General features: G+C 36.1%; 1 protein-coding gene across 6 annotated transcripts in view; it reads left to right on the top strand.

The window, feature by feature from the left end:
- POC1B (POC1 centriolar protein B) overlaps positions 1-26,086 on the top strand; it is a 66,791-nt gene that overhangs the window by 25,651 nt on the left and 15,054 nt on the right. For 4 of the 6 annotated variants that reach the window (XR_014492798.1, XR_014492799.1, XM_083365246.1 and 1 more), the window contains exons 3-10: positions 589-760; positions 2,005-2,184; positions 5,300-5,407; positions 7,885-8,000; positions 11,488-11,621; positions 12,031-12,099; positions 13,107-13,259; positions 16,633-16,725. Coding sequence is in view for 3 of the 6 variants with exons in the window: in XM_083365246.1 (XP_083221372.1) it covers positions 589-760; positions 2,005-2,184; positions 5,300-5,407; positions 7,885-8,000; positions 11,488-11,621; positions 12,031-12,099; positions 13,107-13,259; positions 16,633-16,725 (1,025 nt within the window). In the remaining 3 variants the exon portion in view is untranslated. Of the gene's footprint in view, positions 1-588; positions 761-2,004; positions 2,185-5,299; positions 5,408-7,884; positions 8,001-11,487; positions 11,622-12,030; positions 12,100-13,106; positions 13,260-16,632; positions 16,726-23,823; positions 24,012-26,086 lie in introns of those variants that run through there. The other 2 variants (XR_014492800.1, XM_083365248.1) reach the window with 2 other exon arrangements.

Genomic DNA, 26,086 nt, shown 5'->3' with positions numbered 1-26,086 from the left:
AACTTATCCAGATTTAGGCCTTATATTCATTTCATTTCAGTATATTTCTGTCCCCACTCAAAGGTTTAATTCGCCGCTTCCGTCTGTAGGAGGGTGGGGCAAAGATCCCCCTCTTTCTCACTTTCAGAGGCTTTTGGGGGGGGATCCCCAAGGAAATCAATAATCAAGTAGAAGAGAGAAAATCACTGTTCTTACCCAGTTCCAAGCATATTGTTTACAGTCAGCTTAAAATAGTGCTTTGGAGCTTTGGCTGCTTGTAGTTTGGGCTAGACTCTGAAGTTAAGCTAGCCTTTCTCTTGCTGGTTTCTGGAAAGCTTTTCCCAAACCGATCAGATTGACTGCCATCTCTCCGCACTCAGCAGGACTTCCCTCCTTCTTTATCGCCTCTACGGGGTGAGGTAGGGTCACCCTGTAGGGTCCCCTTACAGGCAGAAATGTCCGTAGGGTGTGGACCCTGCAATCCCTCAGCTGCTGTGCTACTGTGCAAAACTGGAAGCAGAAAAATAATAATTGATGTGCTGATACCTATGTTGGAGTTCTACATCAACTTATTTTTTGTTTTAAAGCTTTATAATTCCTTCTTTGTAGCCACCTCTTCTCTGGATAGATTTCTCATGATGTGGAATTTGAGGCCAAATTCAAAAGCTTTCAGATTTGTGGGTCATTTAGAAGCTGTAACTAGTGTACAGTTTTCACCAGATGGATACCTGTTGGCATCTGCTTCTGAAGACCGAACCGTCAGACTATGGATTCCTTGCATGTAAGTGGCATTGGTTCCATTTATTTTGTTTCAGTTATACTTATTTTACATAAAAGTGACTTAGCCAATTTCTCTAGTAGGAAAGCTAAATTAGCTAAAAGCTAATTTAAAGAAGGAACTTTTAAAGTGATTCTGGAAAATATCTTCTTTAGCTATCTATTTTATATAATTTTTTAGATCAAGAAGTGATAAAATATCCTCTGTTAACCCCATGTCAAAATGTATGAGGCTTTGGTGCAGGGGAACTTATTTAATATTTGTGGGAGGGTGAGGATTTTAAGATGATAAGATGATGATGAGATAAGATGATGAAATTCCCATGGCCCAGGCTTGTATTGTTTGAAATTTTGAGGTCATTTTTTCCAATATAGTCAATGCTTGTGATACACGTTTTTAAAAAATATTTGCATGCCTCAAAATTGCAGAAATCCATATTACCAAAGTTTGGGAGCATATTTGGAAAGGAATCTCTAAAAATTGTAAAGAAATTATTAAGGGTCACAAATTGTACACTTTGGAATAACAAATAAGTACTTTAACCTTTGTTAAAACAGTGGAAATAAAGGTAGTCTTCACTTAATGACCAAAATTACAAAGAACTTTTAAAAAGCCACTTAAGACCCGTCTTTAAAGTTAAGGCTGCCATACTTTCCCTACCCCGTGGTCATATGATATCATTTTCAGTGCTTGGCAACTGGCTCACATATTTACAACGAATTGCAATGTCTTGCAGTCACATGACTGATTTGTAATGATTTTTGCTGTTCTCTTGGAGAAAATGACAAAAAACACCTATTAGATATGCTGGAGTTGCTTAACAATCACACGATTCACTTAGTGACTACACTGACTAATTCTAGAACCATTGTAAAAATGGTCATAAAATGTAATCCAGTCATGTGGTGCCTCAATGTAAAACAGCAGTGACTTATAACTGAAATTCCATGCCCTATTGTGTTTGTATGATCACAACTACCTGTATGTTTTTAGCAACAGCATTTTGTTAGGCCATGACTAAGCTTATTCTCATCTTAAAACAATTAATACAGTAATAATATTATTAATTATATTATCTGTAAAAGAATTCTATGATTGTTCACAGAAACATACCGTATCAGACATGAAATAAAGGTCTTTTGGGAATGCATCACTTTAAACAAGATAGATTGAGACTGGAATCTGTATTATTTTAAAATCTTATGATTACTTTCTGCTAAAACATTTTTTTTAAAATTTCTTTGTAGCCATGGTGAATCCACCTCATTAAAGGGCCATACTGCCCCCGTCCGCAGTGTGAACTTCTCAAATGATAGTCAGTTTCTAGTCACTGCATCTAATGACAAGTCAGTGAAAGTGTGGAGCATTTGCAGCCAACATCTTTTGTTTTCTTTATGCCAGCATACACACTGGGTGCGTTGTGCGAAGTAAGTTTTTAATTAATAATAATAAACCTTTATTGTCAAAGTACAACATGTTTACATTGAGATTAGCTGAGCCTCCCCCCATGCTCTCTCCCCCCAACACACAGTGACAACAAACCCTCCATCCTACCACACCATGTGAACCAACTACACCACACACCGGCCTCCCAAGTCAATTCTGCATAAGATTATGTCCCATTTAAAAGCCTAACAGCCCACGGATAAAAGCTATTTTTCAGCCTGTTGGTACGGCTGGCTATATTCCTATATCTCCTACCGGATGGTAGGAGAGTAAAGAGATACCGTCCAGGGTGTGAGTCATCCCTGAGAATCTTCCCCACTCTTCCAAGGCAACGAGCCCTGGCGATGTCATCCAGTGGTGTCAGGGAACAGCCCACAATGTCTTGTGCTGTGCTCACTACCCTCTGTAATACTTTCCTGTCTGCGGCTGTCAGACCAGCATACCAAACCACAATACCATACGAGAGGACGCTCTCTATAGTAGACCGGTAAAAGAGGATCATTAGCTGTTGTTCTACCTTGTTCTTCCGCAAGACCCTAAGAAAGTGAAGCCTCTGTTGGGCCTTTCTAACCACCTGGGTTGTGTTAACTTTCCAGGTCAGATCTTCACAGAGGTAGACTCCCAGAAATTTAAAGGAGGAAACTCTCTCTACACAGTCCTCCCCGATGTAAAGTGGGGCAGGTTCCTCCTTTTTTCTCCGGAAGTCTAACACCATCTCTCGTCTTGCCGATGTTTAGGTGCAAGTTGTTGTTACTACACCATATGGATAGTTTTTGTACCTCCGCCCTATATGCTGTCTCATCCCCACCTGTAATAAGACCCACCACAGTTGTATCATCTGCGAACTTGATTATTGCAGTGGATGGGTCAGATGATACACAATCATAAGTGTATAAAGAGTACAAGTAGGGGCTAAGCACACAGCCCTGTGGCATGCTGGTGCAAAGCTTTGGGGGGTACACAAAGCAGACCTGACCCTCACTGTAACCGATCCCTAAAAAAGTCTTGAATCCAATCGCAGATGGCGGGGGAGAATTTCAAGTCAGTCAGCTTCTCAATGAGAATGCTCGGCAAAATGGTGTTGAAAGCCGAGCTGTAGTCAACAAAAAGCATCCTGACATAACTTCCAGGCTTCTCGAGATGACTTGTTACAGAGTGTAAAGCAGTAGCTATGGCATCGTCTGTCGACCTATTTCCCTTGTAGGCAAATTGATGGTTATCAAAGTCCAGTGGGAGGCTTGTCCTAAGATGTTGGAGAACCAATCTTTCGAAGCATTTCATGACTACAGATGTTAATGCAATAGGTCTGTAGTCATTCAGGCACTCAACTGCAGTTTTCTTGGGGACTGGGACAATGGTAGCTGCTTTCAAGCACAATGGTACACATGCCGTTTGCAAGGAGATGTTAAAAATCCTTGTCAGGACCCCTGCTAATTGATCGGCACAATTCCTGACCACTATCCCCAGCACCCCATCTGGGCCTGCGGCTTTGCTGGGATTCACAGCCTTCAATACAGCTCTCACTTGGTGTTCACACAGGGTGAGTGGATGAGAGTCAAAAGGCCGGCCAGCAAAGGCTACGGGGTCTGGTCTTTTAACCTCATAGCGGGCGAAGAAGATATTCAGCTCCGCAGCCAACGAGGCATTGGTGTTCGCCATGCTCCTCGTGCTGCCCTTATAGTTCATTCATTACCTTCCTAAAGATAATTGCTTTTCTCAATGACCTCAAAAAGTATAGTGAAGATATGGGTGCAGCATCCTTGCTGAAGCGTACCTAGATTGTACGTAGAAAGGGCTCTGTGGGAGATCCTGTAATCATTGCCCTGAATTCTAACATGGGGAAAAAATTGAATGCAAACAAACAAACAAACAAGTAAGTATGGTCTTTTACTTGTCATTTATTGAATATCTGAAGTTACCCCAAAATAAAACAGGTAATGTGAGCAAAAAGTGTATTTATTTATTTATTACATATACTGTATATGGCCACTCATATGGGTAACATAAAATCAAAAGCATTCTATAAAACAATTTAAAAAGATTTAAACAATAAAACAACGATAGAAACAAAATTACAAGAATGTGAATCACATATAATACAGTCAACATGCATACTCCCTGTTACCAGGGGATCCCCAGGTTCGTTAAAGTAAACACATTTTAAGGATTTTCTGGAAGACCATGAGAGTTGGAGCTCACCTAATCTCTGGAGGGATAATGTTCCAGAGAGTGAGAAAAGGCTTGCCTCCTAGGTCCTGTCAAGTGGAATTCCTTTGCAGATGGAATCTGCAACATGCTTCTCCTCCCAGACTTGATCAGACAGGGAAATGTAATCCGGAAGAGGCAACCCCTCAGATAACCTTGCTGCATATTAGGGCTTTAAAAGTCAAAACAAGCACTTTGAATTGAACCCTGAAGCAGACTGCTCACAAAGCAGTATTCTTAACATGTATCCTCTTAAGAGCGTACATAATTGCGCAGGTCAATGCATTTTGCACCAGCTGCTGCTTCCAGATACCCTTGAAGGGTACCCCCCCCCCGTAGAATGCATTACAGTAGTCTAAATGGGAGGTGACTAGAGCAGGTAACTAGGAAGGTGACTATGACAACTCACCACAGTCAACTCACCATGGCCAACTAGCCACAGTACAAGAGTTACAGTAATATCGAAGAAATAGTGCAATAGAATCATTAAAGAAAGGATGCCAAAGGAGGGACAAAACAAAATGTGGATGACAAAAATTAAAATATATTTTTAAATTATTTTAAATAATTAAATTGAATTGTTGAATTATCCTGCAGTGAGTTGTCCCGTGGCCAGTTGGCGATGGTGAATTGTCCCGCAACGAGGTGAATTGGCCAAGGTGAGTTGGCTGTGGCAATTTGTCCCATTCCACTAGAGGATGTCCTTATGAGTTGTACTTATGAGCTCTAGCTATTTTCAGCATAGCCATAAATGGTAGTTGGATTAACTAGTTCAGTGTCAATTCCTAAATGCTTGTATACTGTATTATCACCAATTTTACAACTGAAGATCATTTAAATATTATTTCTAAATATGCAGTTCTTTTCCCCCCTCTCTCTTTTTCTTTCTAGATATTCACCAGATGGAAGATTAGTAGTGTCTTGCAGTGAAGATAAAACTGTTAAAATCTGGGATATAAGAAACAAGATATGTATTAATAATATAATAGATTATGATGGGTAAGTTATATTTATTTAAAAACAAAGGGAAATATGTTTTTGATAATTATAGTTATATCAGCAGGTAGTGGTTATATGACTCACAAAAACTAAACTGCTGGTTCCTTTTATTTTGATTGTGCTACCTTGTTACTCCATTTCTCCAATTTGTGACCGGGACTTCCTGTAAACATCATACAACAGCAATTCCTTTTTGTTTAACAAACAACCCAGCTATTTTTCATTTCTTAATATTTTGATAGATAACAATTGAATATAAATATTTTTCTAGTATTTAACAACAACATCATCCAGGAGGGTCATTTCTCCCCCCATAAAGTTTATTCTTCTTGCCTTGTAGATAGTCCAAAATGTTTTCTTTTTGTTTCAGCTGTTCTCTGAATAGTTAAAACATTGAAGGTCACAAAAACAAGCTATCTTTTACTGGGCTTTCTGTCAGTGCCTGTACTAGAGCACCTACAGTTATATATTTTCATCCACCACTAGATGTCAGCACCAGTTCATTTTTTCAATTTTCAGAACAAACAATTACTTTCTTCTATTTTCATCAATAATCTTTTGGAGAGACAATTTTAACAATTCCACCAATTTCAAACTTACCCAGAACAACAAAGATGATAAGGGGTCTGTATGTCAAATTGTATGATGAACAGCTAAGGGAACTAGGTATGTTTAGTTTAACACAGAGAAAGCTTGAGGTAACATGATAGTTGTTGTCCAATACTTAAAGGGCTGTCACAGGGAAGAGAGGGTTGATTTATTTTCCATAGAACTGAGGGCAGGACACGAAGCAATACGTAGATGCTTGATAGAGGGAGATTCATCCTGGAACTAAGGAGAATATTCCTAATAATCAATGAAACAGCTTGTCCCAAAAGTGCATTTTCAAGAAGCAACTGGACTTAATTGTTTTTCTTTGAAGACGTTTTGCTTCTCATCCAAAAAGCTTCTAAATCTCTTAGATGGTGGGAAATGGAAGGATTTATATTCCTTGCTGACAGCTGGTCATTTGCATTATTTTAAAGAGTCATGGAGGCCACTTGGATGTTTGTGTCAGGGTCACAGACAGGGTCACAAATTGGTGTGGAGCCTTCTTGGAACTGTTGAAAGAACTGTGTTGTGGAGCTGTGCTTTCTGCCCTGTGTCCCTTCACTGTTGATTCCTTCCATTCCCCACCATCTAGTCAGAGCTGAAAAAGCTTCTTGGATGAGAAGCGAAACATCTCCAAAGAAAAACAAAGTCTAATTGTCTCCTGAAAAAGGGACAACCATGACCTGGATGACTGAGAATCTCCACAGGCATTTAGCTATGTACTTTGAGATGAATACCCTTTGAATGGTACAGGAGTATGAACAGATTTTCGGAAAAATTGCAGACTACAGGAATCATTTGCGTTTCAGTTTGAGATGCAAACAACACAAACTCCTCAACAGCCTGTGCTTGTGTTCAACAGTGAAAGGCTGCAGGGCAGAAAACATCCTGCAGAAAGCACAGCTCCACAACACAGTCCTTTCAGCAGTTCCAAGAAAGTTCCACACCCATTTGCACTACTCAGGTGACCCTGAGGACCCAGACAAACCTCCAAATGGCCTCAATGACTCTCTGAAAGAATGAAAACAATCAGCTATCTGCAAGGAATATAAATCCTTCCATTCCCCACCAGGTGGTCAGAGCTGAAGAAGCTTCTTGAAGGAGAAGTGAAACGTCTTTAAAGAAAAACAAGAAAGTCCAGTTCTCTCTTGAAAAGTATCTTTGGGACAACCATGACCTGGATGACTGTTAATTTCAATATAGATCATGGAACAGCTTGCCTCCCAGGATTGCGGGTGCTCCATTGCTTCAGGTTTTCAAGAAAAAATGGACAACCATTTGTCCAGAATGGTATAGGGACTACTGCCTTGGGCAGAGGGTTGGATTAAAAGATGTCCAAAGACCCTTCCAGTCCTGTGATTCTGTTTTTCTGTTATTTCAGTTTTTAAAAAGTGGTAATTTTCATGAACAACTTTTCATGAATATGGCTTGCTTTGTGTTGGCATTTAATGCTCAAGATAGCCTATAATATTTAGGAGGCTCTCGAGCAGCTTCTCATATCTTGAGTTCCTTTCTTAACCATTCTCCATTAAGGCTGGTAGGAATTGTAATTAGGTCCTAGAAGGACCTAAGCTTGAGAACATGTTCTAGCTACATTACTTCCATTTAGTAAATATCTACAAGTTGATAACATAAAAAGGAATATCTCTTTCGATACCCGATTGCTATCTTACAGGCAAGATGGAGAGAATTTGGCAAGGGAAATCCAAGTTGAGGTATTTAATAATAAATATATGAATATATCTCAGGATTATTTATTTTACACAAATGTTGGGAAAACAGGATGGGACTGCTTGTGTGGCAAAGATACCTTAACAATTCATTGAAATAAACAGATGACCTGATTCCTTCATAATAACTACCATTATTTTTAATTTTGTTTATAGTTTTGCAAACTACGTAGATTTTAATCCTGATGGTACATGTATAGTTTCTGCTGGTTCTGATCACACAGTGAAGTTTTGGGATATTCGAATAAACAAATTACTTCAGCGTTATAAAGGTAAATGTTTATGCAGCATAACGTGATTAGCCTCTCTTTGTGTTTTGTTTCAGTGCAGAACAAATACCCATATATGGAACTTGATAGTTAAAAATAAAATTTAGAAAATAGATATTATATTTCTAAATACTTTACTTATAATTTTTATCCCTGCTAAAATTACTGTTTTTAAATTCAATTCTTGCCCTGCTCACATTTTATACCAGTATACTTTAATAAAATAGGAATCTATTCCAAAGTGCATTTTTAGAAATAATGTGCAAATGCCAATAATATTTTGAAAGTAGTATATTCAATTACATTTATATATGTTCTGTAAGTATGTATAAATTAAAAGTATAGGTTATTGGTTCAAAGCTATGTAATGTACATTATACCTAACAGCATATGTTGTCTTTCAAACATTTTGAAGAAACTAGTTCATAAGGTAGCTTGGGCCACTTGACTAAAAATTCTTGGGAGTTGAAGTCTACAAGTCATAAAGGGGCCATAGTTCCCCATTTTTTCCTTAAATGCTTAAAGAATCATTTCCTTAAATGTGTCAAACTTGTGCATTAAGTTCTGCTGGGAAGTATTTTTCTGCTGATGGGTTTGATTCAGCGTCATGTCAAGGGGTAAAGTCTTAATAATAGGAACTCATATGAAACTCTCTCATGAAAAGAATTTAATTGTTCATAGAAAACAATGGAAGGCACACTTGTTCATATATTGATCAACAATTGGTTAATAATTATTCATTGTAAGTGTCAGGAGCCACTTCAACTAATCACCCAAGAAAGCAGAACTCTTGAAACAGGCATTGTCTCAAAAGGAAACTTTTATTAGGGACTAATGATAGCAGGGAATTTAAGGTGAGATCTGAAGAAAAGCCCGTGTGAATGATATAATTAAGCAAGCAATATGCCCCCTCCCACCAAAGTCATAATGTCCGTTTGAAATCCAGCCAATCCACAGGTAGCCTGGTGGACGGCTGACTGGCACGGTAGGCACGCATGTCAAGTTCTTCTCCAGCTTTCCTTTCCTTGTAACTGTCTCCTAGATAAGGAGACACATTCCATACTCAAAAGGAGGAGGCCAGACAAAGAAAGGAGAAAGTGAAAGTTAACACTATGAATCCCCCATGCACCCCCTCCCCCCAAAAAAGAATGGCAGGCCCCAAAAGGAGAATAAAGGAGAGAGCAGATGAGGAGTTTTGGGGTCTGACAGTAAGACTATACCTCAATTTATGTATTATTTTGGTTTGCTATTTTTTAAAGACGTTTGTTTTAAGTGTTTGTATTTATTCTTGTGTGTTGTTGACTTCCTTGTAAACTGCTCTGAAAAACTGCTATACAGATGTGTATGGTTGTGGGTATAGATAAATCCTAAATTAAGAAGATAGTCTAAATACTTCTGTTTTTAATGGAAACAATTAGCTGGAACGTGTCCATCTAGTTTAGACCATTTAAAAATTTTAATAATTAGAATACTGTTGGTATACATTCTGTGATCAAAATCTACATACAATGGAAATTAATACATTGCTTCAATTGGGATAGAATTCCACATGAATGTTTATAGATACTCCATAGATATTATTTTAATTTGTCATTAATCCACATCCCAAATGAAATGTTCATTCTCTGTACAGTTGTCATACAGTTTCCAGCTTAGGAAGAAAATAGGAATGTTAAAAATAGCTAACTAATATCAACACCATTGTATATTCTTTTATATTGTATGTTGTTTTCACAGTCTGAAATGCTATTTAGTCTGTGTATTGCTGATGATTGTTTTAGAAAATTTACAATTAAGGTATGGTATTTTGTAGATTTAAAGATTCAACTATACTATACCTCATAAAAACTGAATGGTAATGATTTTTAAGACCACATGATGGCAGTAGAATCATATATCTTTAATGAAATATTCATATTCTTTCTTGAAAAAAGAGGTAATGACTTAATAAAGCACTCAGTTTTTCATGTATTGTTTTTGGATTTGTTGGTTACAGACATTCCAAACATTAGTCTTGTAATTTCGGTATTGAAAGACTAATTCTCTAATTCTTCAGGTACAAACTTTCTTCTGCTCTCTCCAGGTCATCTATTATAGTTCTTTGTTTTGTATCTTCTTTTTTAGGAACTCCCACCCATTTTTAGCTTTTTTCCTGCCCTTTAGTTTCTTCTGCCATGGGATTCCTCTTATGCCTGCTCTGAATGCATCAAAATCTTTTTTTAAAAAAAATCCAATAACAGTATTAGACTAGATTAGTTTTAATGTTTAAAATGAAGAAATGTGTCATTATGTAATCACTTTCACCCAGTACTCCAGCTACTTTTACTTTTTGTGTAAATTGCCCATTCTTTATTTAAAGGGGTTCAGTGTACAGTTAATGAGGCCCCAAATGCTTTGGTGTTGGATCTTTTCACATGGATCAGAAAATCTCATATTTCTCTTACAATCACAAATGAACCTGCTTTTGTACACAGTTTTTTCTCTCTTAGAAATTATGTTGGCTTTTTTTTTTTTGCAAACTTTGAAGTTTCGTTGGTAGCCTTGCCCATTTCTCAATTTATTTTTCAATTTTCCCTGGGTTTTTTAAATAAGTATTAAGTGAACTTCTAATTTTTATCATTCTCTCTTAGGGCTAGGAAATTGCTTGAGTGCTTAGCAGAAAAAACAAGTATAAACATATACTGTATATACAAGTATATACCTATACTTACATGTTTGGGGACTGATTTAGCTGTGCAGAATTTTGGAATACTTAATGAATATTTCAAGTTTAGTTCCTTATATATTGGATTCAAAAGTTCTGCTTGGCAGAAACAGGATTATTTAAATAGCTATGTATTTATATTGGTGTGTATTCTGGGGCTCAGGTTTGTATCTCCATTCTTAAATGTTAGTGGGATGTTAATAATTCTGTAATCCTGCAATGTGTACAATATAGAGCAGCAACATATAACGGAATAAATTTGTCTTTTTCCAAATTATCAAATGATCTGGAATGTAAAAATTAAAATAACTGATTAGTGAAGCAGAAGAATGAAGAAGAACAGGAAAACTTAAATAAGCAGACTTTTTGAACAATAGCAATGAAAATAAGCTATTGTAGGAACTCTAGATAATACGGATAGGAAAATGGAATTCAGAATACCCCTTTATAAATTTAGTCAGTTACAGAGCCCTTGGTGTGAGTGTAACTTAGTTATGAGACATTCCAAACTCAAAGCATTTTGCATACCTGTAAAGGGTAACATTGAAGGAGAATGATAGATACAGTGAAGTAAAAGCTAGTTAAAATCTGGGGAAAAAACAGCACTTACTAGAACTGCATTTTAAAAATATCAGTCATAAGATACAGCCCTGTGCACCATATCCTGGAGGTAAGCTTTATTGTTATTCTTAGTTTGTGTTGTTGGTCAGCAATGTTGTTATATTGCTGTTTTTCAGAAGGTTTTTTTTTTGCATCAATATCTAAACTACTTTTTATTTAAATCAGTTCACAGCGCAAGTGTTAATTACACATCTTTCCATCCTTCTGGTAACTTTCTGATAACAGCATCTAGTGATGGAACTCTTAAGATAATGGATCTTGTAGAAGGAAGACTCTTATACACACTTCATGGGCATGAGGTATAATCTCTATTTTTGGACTTGCTTTTAAGATCTTGTTCTTTTCATTATAAAAATTAATTTCTATCCATGGAATGATAACGTTAGTGTAATGAAAACCTGTGCCAATTATACTAGAGCTATATCTTTAATTATCCTAATTTTAATAAATTATGCAAACACCCACTACTGTATAATTCCTAGGAATCAAAAATAACTTAATGGCACATAATCAGTTAAAAAATATCAATTGGACAAATATTGCATGCATAAAATGCCAACTTAATATGCTTAGCCATTACATATTACTTGTTTATTAGCAATTTAGGGATGGTTAAATAAGAAGGAAGAAAGTATAAAAAACTAAAATATTATGCCTTTTAAAAATATATTTATCTTGTTCCCCTCTGTTCTTTTTAAAAAAATTTAGGGCCCTGTGCTTTCTGTAGCTTTTTCAAAAGATGGGGAGACATTTGCTTCTGGTGGCACAGATACACAGGTTTGTTAAAATAGTTACATTCTTAATAAATAACACTAAGTTATTTAGTTCAGGGCTTTTCAACCAATGGTACGGGTACCACCTGTGGTTCATTGGCACCTGGCAGGTGGTACGCGACCATCCTAGAAAAGTGGTAGCGGGGGAGGAGAATGAGCTGAAGCAGTAGTAGCACCGCACAAGCCTGAAGGTGAGATGGCTGGAGCTGCAGGGCTGTCAGGGCTCAGCAGAAGCACCCGAATCAGCGCCAGCCTCCAGCTGGAGCTTGGCACTGATCCCGGTGCTTCTGCTGAGCCCAGAAAAGCGCCAATCAGCTGGGATGTTGCAGCATCTCCAGGGTCTTGTGATTTACATTCAGATGCTTGGCAACTGATTCATATTTATGACGGTCACAGTGTCCCAGGGTCATGTTTAAGTGACCAAAACCTGCTGCAGACGGGGGGAATAAAAACCAAACACCCCCCCAGCCCACCCCCGCTGCCAATCCTCAACAGAAATGCTCACAACAATGAAAACCTCGGACAGGAGGAAGAGCGTCGCCGGTCGGGCAGGCAGGTGTCTTGCTCGGCTGTGGCTTGGGGGGCACTTTTTTCAGTGCCATTGTAACTTCAAACAATCACTAAGCGAACTGTTGTAAGTCGAGGGCTACCTGTACTTCATCACTTTTTTCCTTAGTTTTTTTTGGGGGGGTCATCAAGTTTTTGATACCTTGCTAGGCGACTGGTAGTACTCGGATGTTGCCATATCCTAAAAGTGGTACAATGGGTGAAAAGGTTGAAAAGCCCTGATTTAGTTCACTAAATTAATATTTTATTATCAAGTTTAGAGGAATATATTTTTCAAGTACGTTGATTATAAAATTATTGTCTGATGTTTTTAGTCAGCAAACTTTCCCTTTAGTTAAATTATACTGTATGTCTTGTTGCTTTACTATAAACTGAATATTCAGTTAAATGTTTAATTACCAAATGAAAAAAACTGCATTCATGAAACTAGCAAATTTCTTACAGGTGCTGCTCTGGAAGACAAATTTTGATGCACGTGAATATAAGAAAGTTCTGGAAAAGCATATGCAAAGATTACATAGTGATGATCCACCTCACCTTCTGGATATTTACCCTCGATCCCCTCATCGCCATGACACAAAATCACAGTCAGTTGAGGTAAATTATTATGACTTTTAATAACAAATTATTGGGTATAACTGGAATCTGTAGGTTTTTAGTGTAAATATTTCTTTAGGAATACTGACTGAGCTTTTGATCGTGTTTTTTTCCAGAGTTTTTCATTCATTTTCTTCTCTACCATCCACAGTTTCTATTCTTTCTCCTGAAACTGGGCCTTTTAAACTCAGTGAACATAACATTTCTCATTAAGTAGTTTGCTCCTTTTCTCTAAATCTTTTTAAAAGGTCTCTGCCGATTATAGAACACAGTTACAAACGTGTGTTGGGGGTGGAGGGTAGGCTGCCAATTTTAAAGTTCAGTAGTTTTTTTATTGAAATGGTAGGGTGGTAAATAATAGGAGCAATTCTGACTTTAAAGCCTCAAAGCCTTCCTTTCTCTCACTTCTTCCTAATTACCAATTAATACAGAGGCAACTATATTCTAAACAGGCTAGCCAATAAGAATGGCAGAAAAACAGGACACAAGTAGATTCTAGTGTGAATTCATGTTTGAGCATATTCAGTGGCAATAAAAGCAGTAAACATTTCTTTGTGTCTAATGTGTGTATGCATTCCTATCTCATGACTCTGTTCAGAGTGATACAGCCCTTTCATAGGGAGGGACAAAATGAATTTGTGAATTTCCTTGTGGATAAAGTTGCTATTGTTTGGATGCCAATTTGACAGAGAAATGTGGGCTAAGCAACATCAAGTGTCCATTTGCAATTCCTTTGAGTCTGTGGAACCTGAAGAAGACAGACTCTTCTATACCATGATTTCTGCCACCTGTGAATTAAATTCATGCTTCTCCAGACCCTGCAATGATCAGGCATAACATGTGCCACTGGATTTGAAAGGTGCCACATACCTCTTTGAGGAAGGATATTCTGCCTTTGGCCTTGAAACACTTAGTATACACTCTAAAAAGCCACTTCTCAACATAGCCACATTGACAGTTATCACCCTGTTTAGGAAAGGTTGTTGAGAATAGAGACTTAATTATGGAGTAACAGACAAAATAGTTCATATAATGTTAATGTGGGTCCCATATATGATGGATGTATATGTTCTCCATAGTATTTTATGTTACTAGTTTATTATAGCATTAACACACTAGATGGCACTAATAACTAAGAATATTTTGTTGAATGGAAACCATCCTAATATATAACAGGATTTTTTTAGGATCAGAGCACTTTTAAATATTGATAGTGCTATCTTATATTAAGTAGCTTTAATACAATTGGACAATAAATGTGGTGATAAAGAACATTTTAAAGAACATTTCAGTTACATAGTTTATACAATGCTCCCATGCTGATTCAATATGATCACACAGAAGACAACGTTGAAATATTTTAGATTAAGGTTAAGATTAAGATAACACAAATTGGAAGCTTCAGCTCATACAAAAATATCTGTGTTCTGTCAGGAAGGTAGAGCCTCTTTAATCTATTTAGCAGTCATTTAGCAACTATTGCAATAGATTCCACTTAATTTCTATGTCAATTGAAATTATCATACTGTTTTTTTAAAGACTTTCATGAAACCCCATTGTTGTGCCATTGTCTGCTGGGATCTACTTATCAAGCCTCAGTTATAATCCTATCCATCAAAGTAAAAAAAAAAGTAGCACAGTAGAAATTATCCTTTTAAGTAATTTCCCCACCTCCTTTAGAGAATCGTGTCAATATCTAGATGCTTACTTAAGTCAGATTTTATTTATTTGTTTGTAAAATTTATAGGGTGTTCATCTTGTCTCAAGGTAATTTTAATTTTAGAAGCTTTAATGTAGAAAGGGTATTTTAATGTGGAGTCTTTACTACTCTTTAAGCTTGATTTTACTTGCAGATGTTTCATTACCCAGGTAGATAATTTCATCAGTGTGAGTGTGAGATTTGCTCCCTGTTTATATACAGTAGCTTGCCCTTGCCAATTTTGATGTGTGTGTGTTTGTGTGGTGGGGTTCTCCATGTCTAGTTCTTGATTTGGGTATTATATTTTGCTTGATTGTCTGGTGTTAATCCCTGTTTATTTAAGAGTGTGATAGCTCAATGGTTAAAGATGCTGAGCTTTTCAGCTGGAAAGCTGACAGCCCAGGTTCGAAATCTGAGCGCTACGTGATGGGATGAGCTTCCATTACTTGCCCTAGCACCTGCCCACCGAGCAGTTCAAAAGTATACAAATGCAACTAGATAAATAGATAACAATTTGTTGGGAAAGTAATAGCATTCCATGCACTTTAGCATATAATCTTGCTGGCCACATGACCATGGAAATGTCTTTGGACAATGCTGGCTCCCTTGGTTAAACAACAGAGATGACCACCGCCCCCTAGAGTCAGACACAACTGGAGAGGCGAAGTTTTTACCTTTACCTTAATCCCTGTTTATCTGGGTGTTGATTGCTGGAGAGGATGTTTTGGGTTTTTTTATTTCCTTCTTAGCTTTTTTATTGTCTCTTTTGAATGGAGCAGAAATATAGATTATTTCTATATGTTCAGCAAAGGCTGATTTGCCTAAATTTCTAGACTTCCAGGAATTCCAAGCTTTTTTTGAATTTAGCTTGGTTAAGGATGGTCAGTTTCACAGTTGAAACTAAGGTTGAATGTGTCCATATAGCTCTAAGAGATTTTTAATGTCATGATGCCGACTGTCGTGAATCCATTTGTGTTTTAGATGAATTTTAGTGAATTTTAGCATTCTTCATTATACTTTCATGAGGGTAGTAGGGGTAATATTTTTATATTAATAATTTGGACGTACTTCATAAAATTTTACATCTGTTCTACATGCAGCACAAAGTCTCCCACTTCTTTTTATGGAATTCCTGAAGCATTTTCTAGGGCATGGGTGTCAAATTCGCGATGCCACATGATGTATCGCAACGTATCACAACTTTTTTCCCATTGCTGGCAATGGAGAACAACTCTTGTTTTAGGGTTTTGTCAGTGCAACAAAGCTTTGCATTACATTGACATTATATACATCTGCTTTAACTACTGTTAGGCAATTTTTAAAATTATTACTTTATCTAAGAAAGGGGTAGTTAAACTAATGCATTCACATGTTTTAAATGAAAATTCCCAGAAGCTATAAAATAGTTGAAATCCAAATATAATAGATACCCAATTTGACTCATCAGAGGATATGACATTAAACAAATTTCATCCTCGGTCTTGAGGAAAAGCAAAATAAACGTGATATAATCCAAACTGTAAGAAAAAAGTGAGGAACCTGTTGTGAGTATGGTTTTTTTGCTAAATATATCCTGAAATTTTTTTCTTAAATATTTAAATACATCATGTATATTTTAAACATTCAGTGTTTAATTTTTAATAACAGAATAATAGCAAATCTATTTTTCACCAGATAAATCCCAACGTTGATGTAACAAATATGCAAATATTAGACCCTCCTGTTGTAAATATTGCTTCCTCACCTACGTTTCCACCATCATGGCAGGTAAGTTTCACGTTATACCAATTATAATACATCTTTGTGCAAAACTATTAAAAATTCAGTACAAGTTAAGATTTGTACAGCTTGTACAGCCTCTGTGCTCAACATTTTTCTTTCCTTTCTTAATTGAAATAAAATTATGTGAGAATCCTGAATTAAGTTTTATGAGTTATTTACAACTTTCAAAAAGCATTTTCTTTTTTATCCGAAGTTTTTATATGCCAGTATTGTGATTCTTATTTTATTTCTCAATAAACTTCAGATGTATCTTATAGTCTTATCAGAAGAGGATAAGGAATCTGAGAATTGTAGCAGGAGGCAGGCTGGGCAGACATTCCCACCAGTTGCATAGAAACATGCCTACACACAGAATAGCATCTCTTCGGCCACTGATAATGAAAATATGATAGTTTTAATCACTGATATGTGTTAGTTTAAAAGCACCTTAATGGTTCTGGTAAAATTTAGCAAGAAAAAAGTGAAGTGCTCCAGGATCCAAAACAAAGTGGTTTGTTTTTTTTTTGGATTTGAATGAATAAATTACAGCTACTCTTCATGTAGCAATTAAGTTGATTAGCAACCATTCACAAATATGATAGTTAAAAAAATACTTTTGCACCCATTTTGTGCATTTATGACCTTTGCAGACTTTCTGTCTTTCTTTTTCAGTCAGATGTTTGCTATTATAGTTAGTATCACATATAACCTGTTATTTTTGTTTATCTACTTATTTATGCCCATTAATAACCCATACCAAGATGTCTTCAAAGAGAAAAAACTATAGCTCAGCTGAAAAAAGTGTCAAAAAGCGAAGAAAAGCCATTGATCTCAATTTGAAGATGAAGATTGTATGTGAATATTATAGTTTCAATTTAAAGATGAAGTTTATAGATGACTATTATAGCATGAGAAGACAATCTGGCCCATTCCATAATCTCCACTATTTTGAAGGACCAGGAAAGTACTATTTTGAAGGACCAGGAAAGTATTCATTTTCAGGAATGAAAGCAGTTCTAACACATATAAGACACCAAAAATGGCCTCAATTAGGAAATGAAAAAACTCCTTATTCTTTGGATTGAAAATTAGATGCAAAAGAGCATGCCAATTGGGCTTCTTATCATTCAGGCTAAGGCAGGCAGCATTTTCAGAACACTGAAGAAACAAGCAGGTGAGGAGCGCATGGAAACATTTGTGGTCAATCATGGCTGGCTTATGTAGTTTCTGCAAAGATTTAATTACCACAACAAATATACATGTTAGCCTTAGCAGGTAGACCAGACAGGAAACATGACCAAATAAGCTGATTCCACTTTATTGTAAAACTACATTAACAGAATCTTGCAAGTCTGAAAGTATAGCTCTCCCGCTAACTCCTTTAAGCCTTCTTTGCCCCATTTCCCAAGGTCTTTCCCAGGGCTTTTTTTCTCATAGAACGCTCAGAACGGAGTTCCGGCACCTTTTTTGGATGGAACCTTGTAGGGTAGGCAAGGCGGGTTGTATGACATGTGTGAGTTCCGGCACCTTTTTCATTTACAAAAAAAGCACTGGTCTTTCCCAAATATCATTACAACACAAGATGTTAAGATGCAAGCCCTGACAAAGAAGCTGCCAAACATTTTCTGGATGAACATCAAGTTCATCCATAGCGGAAGGGAACTATTTGCTTGAACAAATATTCAGTGTGGACAAAACCAGGTTATACTGGGGAAAAAATGCCAGAGTGGAGCTTTGTACGCAAAGGGCCAAAAGCAATGCCTGGATGTAAAGTATTTGAGAATAGAGTAACCTTTCTATTGGGCAAAAAGTTACCAGATTCAAGCTGAAGCCATTTTTGATCTAAAAATCAGGTTACTCCCATGTGTTTGGAAACATAAGAATCCATACACTACCTGTTTATTACCAATCTGGTTGGAAGACTTGAATGAGAAAAGCCCTCTTTGAAGATTGATTTATGAATTGTTTCATACGCCAAGTTATAACACCAGCATGACAGGATATTAGCATGAAATAAATGCAAGATTTTGGGGGAAAATGTTCTTGCAAATAAAATTGAAGGATTTGGCCAAAATAAAAATTTGGATGAAATAAATAAGAAAATGTTGATACTCATGAAATCTCTTGATTTAGAGGTTGATACTGAAAGATGTGGGGGGAAAAGTGTTCTCAATTTCAGCATGATATCCTAGACTAAATAAGAGCTTTCAAACAAAGATTTAATTGTAAGAAGAATTGGTATGGATCCAAATGTAGAAAGTTTTGGAAAGGTACACCAGGAAATACACGAAATGTTAATGTGTCAATTGTGAAATATATAAAGACAAAAGAAAAAAAACAGGCAAATCAAATTTAATGAGTTTTTTAAGGAAATTATTCCTTCCTCAACTCCACTTTCCTCCCTATCACCCTGAGAATCCAACAGAAAAAAGGAAGATCTTTGCAAAAATTTATATCTAACTAATTTAATGTTTACAGGAAATGTAAAGTGTAAATTCTGATATTATACTCTCATTATACTTTTAATTTTTGTATTGGACTATTATGCCTTATTTTGTAGTTATATAATACAGGGCTTTTCAACCAGTGGTACGGGTACCACCTATGGTACATTGCCAACTGGCAGGTGGTACACGACCATCCTAGAAAAGTGGTAGCGGGGGAGGGGAATGAGCTGAACCAGTAGTAGCACCGCACAAGCCTGAGCAAGAGACGGCTGGAGCTGCAGGGCTGTCAGGGCTCAGTGGAAGCCCCAGGATCAGCTCCAGCTGGAGCTCGGCTCTGATCCTGGCACGTCTGCTGAGCCCAGAAGAAGTGCCAATCAGCTGGACTGTTTCAGCATCTCCAGGGTCTTGTGATTTGCATTCAGATGCTTGGCAACTGATTCATATTTATGACGGTCACAGTGTCCCAGGGTCATGTGAAATGACAAAAACCTGCTGCAACCATCCAGTAGACAGGAGGGGGGGATAAAAACCAAACACCCCCCCAGCCCACCCCCGCTGCCAGTCCTCAACAGAAATGCTCACAACGGACAGCAGGAAGAGTGCCGCCGGGCAGGCGGGCAGGCAGGCAGGCAGGTGTCTTGCTCGTCTGTAGCTTGAGGGGTACTTTTTTCAGTGCCATTGTAACTTCAAACAGTCACTAAGTGAACTGTTGTAAGTCGAAGACTACCTGTACTTCATCACTTTTTTCCCTTTTTTTTTTGGTCATCAAGCTTTTCATACCTTGCTAGGTGACTGGTGGTATTCGGATATTGCCATATACTAAAAGTGGTACAATGGGTGAAAAGGTTGAAAAGCCCTGATATAATAAACCATTTTTTCATACATTGAGTTTCTATTTAGGCATAAAAATATGCCTACAGTATTAAACCAAAGCTTAAAAATGTTTTAAAGTTTTAAGTTGTCATAATAACATGCAAAGATTTAAAAGGTAGTAACAGAATAACAGTTGGAAGGACCCTATGATAAATGTAAAGTTAACGTAATAAATAATTAATGTTTTTATGGCAAAAAATATGTTAGAATTAGATATTTGAAGTAGAATGTACAAAATAATGTTAAAAACATCCACTCCATAAAAGATAAATGAAATATCAGTATGGACAACTGAAATAAATCATAAATACACTTGGAGTCACACCTACACTACCATGATTTTCATTTACTGACTGTTTTGCTTAACTGAAAGTAGAATGGAATCCAGTTGCTAAAAAGAAATGAATCTAATCACACAAATTTATATAAATACTGTCTGCCTAACTTTGGAGGAGTAATTGTTCAGTATTGGAGTTGGTTTAAGAAAAAGTTGGTTAGGGGTTCTTTATACAATTCTGGGTTCTACACTATGAAACTTATACGGGCATTTCTCTTGAAAAATCATTACACTGTTTTTAGACATTACAGCTTAAATATTTCTAGTGTTGCATAATGTTCTATTTTAAATTTTGCTTGTAGTTAAGGAGTCTTTTGAATAAATAATTTACAACTGTCCTATTTTCATAATCTCTTTATGTTAATTTATCTTGTTGGGCATCTTAGAACTAATGTTAAGAATATCTCTTTTTTCCTTCAGAAATGCTTTTAGAAATGGCATTTGTGGAAGAGTTTTCCTTTCACTATGTTTTTCAATGAAAATCTTGTCTCAAAATTATTTGTCAGACAAATGATTTATTAACTATTAAATACTTTCTCCATACCTTTTGATATTTATATTTTTCAAATGTATTTAGATAGTTAATAACCATGTAGTCTGATATTTTAAAGCATCAGTATATTATCAGTTTTCATTATATAAAATATGATACAAAAAAGATATTCTTAAGCAAGTGCTCTATGTATAAAGGATTCCTGTATAAAGAATTCATTGGCACCATTTACTTCTCATGCAATGTTCTTAATCACTAAATTTTAGAAGATAGTCCTTGGACTGCCAGGCATGCACTGAAAAACATTTATTTTACTCTGTTGAGTTATTTCTACATCACTTTCTATAAGAACCAGTTGAGTATAGTGGTTAGGGTAAAAGGCTACAAAGTAAGAATCTGTGAGTTCTAGTCCTGCCTAAGTCGGCTGAGTGTCCTTAGACCAGTCACTTACTCTCAGTCCTAGGAAGGAGGCAGTAGCAAATATTCCAAAATCATGTTCAGAAAACATAGCATAGATTTGTCCAGGCTGTCACCAGGAATCAAAGTGGCCTGAAGGCAACCATCCACACACATTAACACTTCCTAAATGATCACAGCTCGAAATGGCTTGCAATAAAATTATTCAAATACAAAAAGCAATAAATAGTCATTCCTGGTGGTAATTTGGGTTTTCAAGTGAGGATGTTAGGAATAACGGTTTTCGTGTTTGTGTTTTAGAGAACACAGTTCTACATAGAAGCCAATTCACCAGTTCCCATAACAAGCAAACACCTATTTGGTTAATTTATTCCCAATTTATTGACATTCAACCCATCGCTACATTCAGCGCAGAACATGTTTATCCTCATTTGATTCAGATGTTAATGATAAGTATTATTGGTATATTAACACAATTTATCTCCAAAACTCTTCTGTGACCTACTGTGTGACCCAGTAATTCAAACTGAGTTAATAAAGAAGAATGAAGCTGACAGATTTCTCACTCGCTTCCAACTTCAATACTTTGAATTAGGAGATATGATATAACAGAAATTTGCATTTTCCCAGGGAAAAAAATGTATATAAAAATTGCGGACTCCTCCTATGCCTTCATGTTATTGTATTGTTCAGTAGGTTTGTTTTTGGTGACCACTTTAAGGTTTCTTTGTAGGTTTTGTGAGATAGACATAAATAAATGTTTTTTTAAAGAAAATAACCTAGAGGATTGCTGCAAGAGTGAAGAAGTATATGATAATCCATTGCTATTTTCGGAAATGTTTGTATCAAGCAGAAATTTATCACCCGCCGCCTAATTCATGACTAAATTTATTTATTGATTATTTCAGTTTATATTTCACTAAACCTCTGTCAATCCAAGGTGGTTTACAAGTAATCCGTGAGCTAGGAAAATACTATGATAGAAATCAAAACAAGAACTATTAATGGTAATTCTGGTTCCATGAATTGTTATGGGAAAACTGTTTACTGGTTGAAACTGAAACTTCATCCCTGCATAGCAACTGAGGAATACTTTCTTAACAAAATGTGTCACTTTGAACAGGCAAATAATAGTTTAGCTTGTATCACAGCATTTGTTAATACTTAAGTACTCCTCTAATTCTAACATTTATGCAACATAGATGTAAAAATATGATCTACTTTTAAAGTAATACAGTAGTTTGCTATACAAATAAGGCTATTCTATTTTCATTCCACTGTAGCTTAAGCTGATGCTATTCTTATGAACTATGACCAGTATCCATCATCATTTCCTTCTTTTCCATTTTTATCTCTTCCCTCCCCCCCCCCAAATGTATCTAGTAATCTAAGGACTAGGTATCTTTGTCACAACCAATTCTGAGGCATGTGTAAAATCCTTCAGTACACACATCCAGTGACAAACAATTCCGGCTTCCTGTAGAAAAAAAAAAAAGCTCTCTGAAAGCTAAACCCCAAGGAATGCAGATGCATCAGCAAGCCTTTCACACAAGAAACCATTATTTTAGCACTCTTAGAAAGTGCTTCTGTTACTTGGACTGTCTGATCGTAATGAGTTTCCTGCTGACCTACAAGATGATTTAGTACTGTTCTAAATACCTTTGCCAGTTCGTAAGTATAACAGCAGCTAATGAAGCAGGCCATCAGTAGTTCTGTAAATCTGTAACTGCCCAGTTTTAGGCTTGAATGTGGCAGATGTCTGTTCTATTGGTTGGTTGGTTGATTTTGACTGTTTTTTATTCTATCAAGCATGTTTGCGTAGTAAGTACATTGGGAATCCTTTATACTTGTGGAAGAAATTGAAACCACATACATTTACAAGTTACCTTCTTTATGTGCGTGTAAGTTACTGTGATAGTCCTCAGTTTACAACCACAAGCCCAAAATTTATGTTGCTAAGCAACAACAGTTATTAAGGGAATTTTGCCCCATTTTATGACCTTTCTTGCTACAGTTGTTAAGTGAATCACTGCAATAGTTAATTTAGTGACATGGTTGTTAAGTGAATCTGGCTTCTCCATTGACTTTGATTGACGGTTGCAAAAAGTGATCACATGATCGTGAGACACTGCAAACATCGTAAATATGAGTTAGTTGCCAAGCATCTGTATTTTGATCCTGTGATCAGGGGGATGCTGCAACAGTCTTAAGTATGAAAAAGAGTCATAAGACACTCTTTTCAGTGCCATTGTAACTTTGAACAGTCATTAAATGAACTGTTGTAAGTTTGAGGACTACCTGTACTTGCTTGTACTATTTTCGAAAGTCCATATCTCAGAGAACTAACCTCAGCTTGGCTGCACTATTTTAACACAGTCACTGAAATTGATGGAGGTTAATCAGAGAAGTCATATTAATCAATTATAGTCTGAATTGCAAATGTTGTCCTTGATCAATTAAAACTCTTTAAGAATCATTGCCAAATAGGTATTTTCCAAAGTTACATACAACAGTCCAAGTTTTTTCCAATGTTATAGCCCACCCAATATGACAAAAATGGAAGTAATCTTGCAGCTTTGGGAGAATTCATTTTTTAAAAGAAATTTTATTGATAGAAGAGAATATCTGTAGTTTGGGACTGAACTGTGAAGTTCTTGCTGCTCTCTGATCTTGGTTGTTTGCTTGCAGACATGTTCATTGCCCAACTAGGTAACATTAATGTGAGTATGAGGTTTGCTCCCTGTTTATATGCAAGTGCTTGTCCTGCCAGCTATATTACTGAAATATATTTACTTGTTCTGAGATTTGTGTTAGTTTATGGGTCTTACATCAAACAAATAACACTAGATACTATACATGGACATTTTTTTCAGAATAATTTTAGTTGAATGTTGTTGCATACATACAATATGCTTGATTTCTAATTTCAAGATAGTGCTTATAGATCTTAACTGGAAAAATAATTTTTTGTAGCTCAAAAAAGCTTTATAGGCAGTTATGTTGAACAGACAATTGTTCCATTGATTTTGTCAAAATTCTCATTGGAAAACCTAACAAAATAGCCCATGTATTCCTTATTTTGGGGGAAAGCTTTATCATTTACAGATTTTTTTTAAATATGAAACAAATTTTACCACTAGAAAATGAACAAGCTGGAAAGTGGAATGTAGTTATTTGTTGCATTTAGAAGTATCCCATTAAAGTCATTAAAAATAATACTTATTTTTAAGATTGCTGGTTTATTTGCATTCATGTTGAGTACCTACAGTTCTCCTTTTTGTCCATTGGCTAGATTAGGATGGTCTTAAAAATAATCTGATAATGCTGAAATGCTTCAATACTCGGTAAAGTATAAGCATGGCCATTATTTCAGATTCTCTTTCATTGGTCAGAGAATACAAACAGCTGTTCTAAACATTCCCACTACTGTTGTCAGAGATAGGTATCTTTCTCAGGATTAGAAGTCACAACCTACTTCTACCAGTTGGAGGGATTTTGGATAAAAATACCTTTTGTTTTTTAACTAACCAAACAAAAATAGTATCATGAAAGAGTGAGCATTTTGGTTCAAAATTTCAGCAGTGCTGGGGCGAGACACTGGCAAGTGGCTTTGGATAACCCACCCTTAAATTATTTTCTTCAGTGTTTTTGGGAAAATGAGATTACAGTTCAACTAGTTTTCCTTTCATTTTGACAGAGAAAAACACTGCAGTTAATACATTTCCCTTCCTCCCCCGAGCAGTAATTCATCATATTCCAAAGATATTTAATAATAATTTTAAAAATTGGTCAGGTTTACAACCTATAAGTTATGTGATATGTTTTGATAGGCTAATATCTCATTTATCTCAGTTTGAGTACAATTTATCACTTAATAGAACAGTCAAGTTATAATACAATCCAACCGTCATTGAATAGCCAGGAAACTACTATGGCAAGAAAAAAAAGTTACAGTGATATTGGTGAGATTTTGAAACTTGATTTAAGATTTTGAAGCCTAACTCACCTCACAAGGTTGTTGCTGAGGGGAAAGGAGAAGGAAGGAATACTAGGTGTGTTATTAATAAAAATAAATGTGGGATAAAAATATTAACTACATAAAATAAATTATTTTGCATAATGGTACTGTACCATCAGACCTGAGGACTCCAGGGAACTGGTGAACTAGTGAGGTGGCTCCATTATAAGAGCCCTTTGACTATTGTTTCCTTTTTAACTGTGTTTTTATAGTTTTAATGCTTTTTAATAATATTTATTAATTATTGCTTTTTAGCTTGGTTGTACACCGTTTAGAATTACTTATTTTGTGAGATGGGTGGATATGTAGATTTGAAAAATAAATAAAAATAAAATATTTTTGCTAGGGTATCAGTCTGGTATGGATGTTACAGAACTCAGCATCTTTGTGAAGTTGCTTTACTGTAAGACCTGCAATGTTTGTAGTATATACAATATAGTCTGAAAAATAAACTTTGCAAATTTAAACAGTTTTTATTTTGTTTGTAAAGGTGGGACTATTTCAGTAGAACCTTCTTAATCTTAACCATTTGTATTCACATATTGGATTCAAATATTTATTTCTTTACTTCTCTCTTTAGAGCTGGAATTTCTATTTTTAGCACCTGTGCTTTCCACAAGAATACTTCTAGTTTATGAAAGTGCCTATATGTCTTCCTTTTTTCTATCCTGCCTGCTCTTCTGCCTTCTTGTAGCATTTATATTTAGAATTGACTGCCAGATAAGGAATTTATCACCTTGAAACTCTAAAACAGGGGTGTCAAACTGCCGGCCCGCGGGCTG

This window comes from Vipera ursinii (assembly GCF_947247035.1).
Source record: "Vipera ursinii genome assembly, chromosome: 6".
NCBI lineage: Eukaryota > Metazoa > Chordata > Lepidosauria > Squamata > Viperidae > Vipera > Vipera ursinii.
This window is presented reverse-complemented; position numbering and strand designations above follow the sequence as displayed.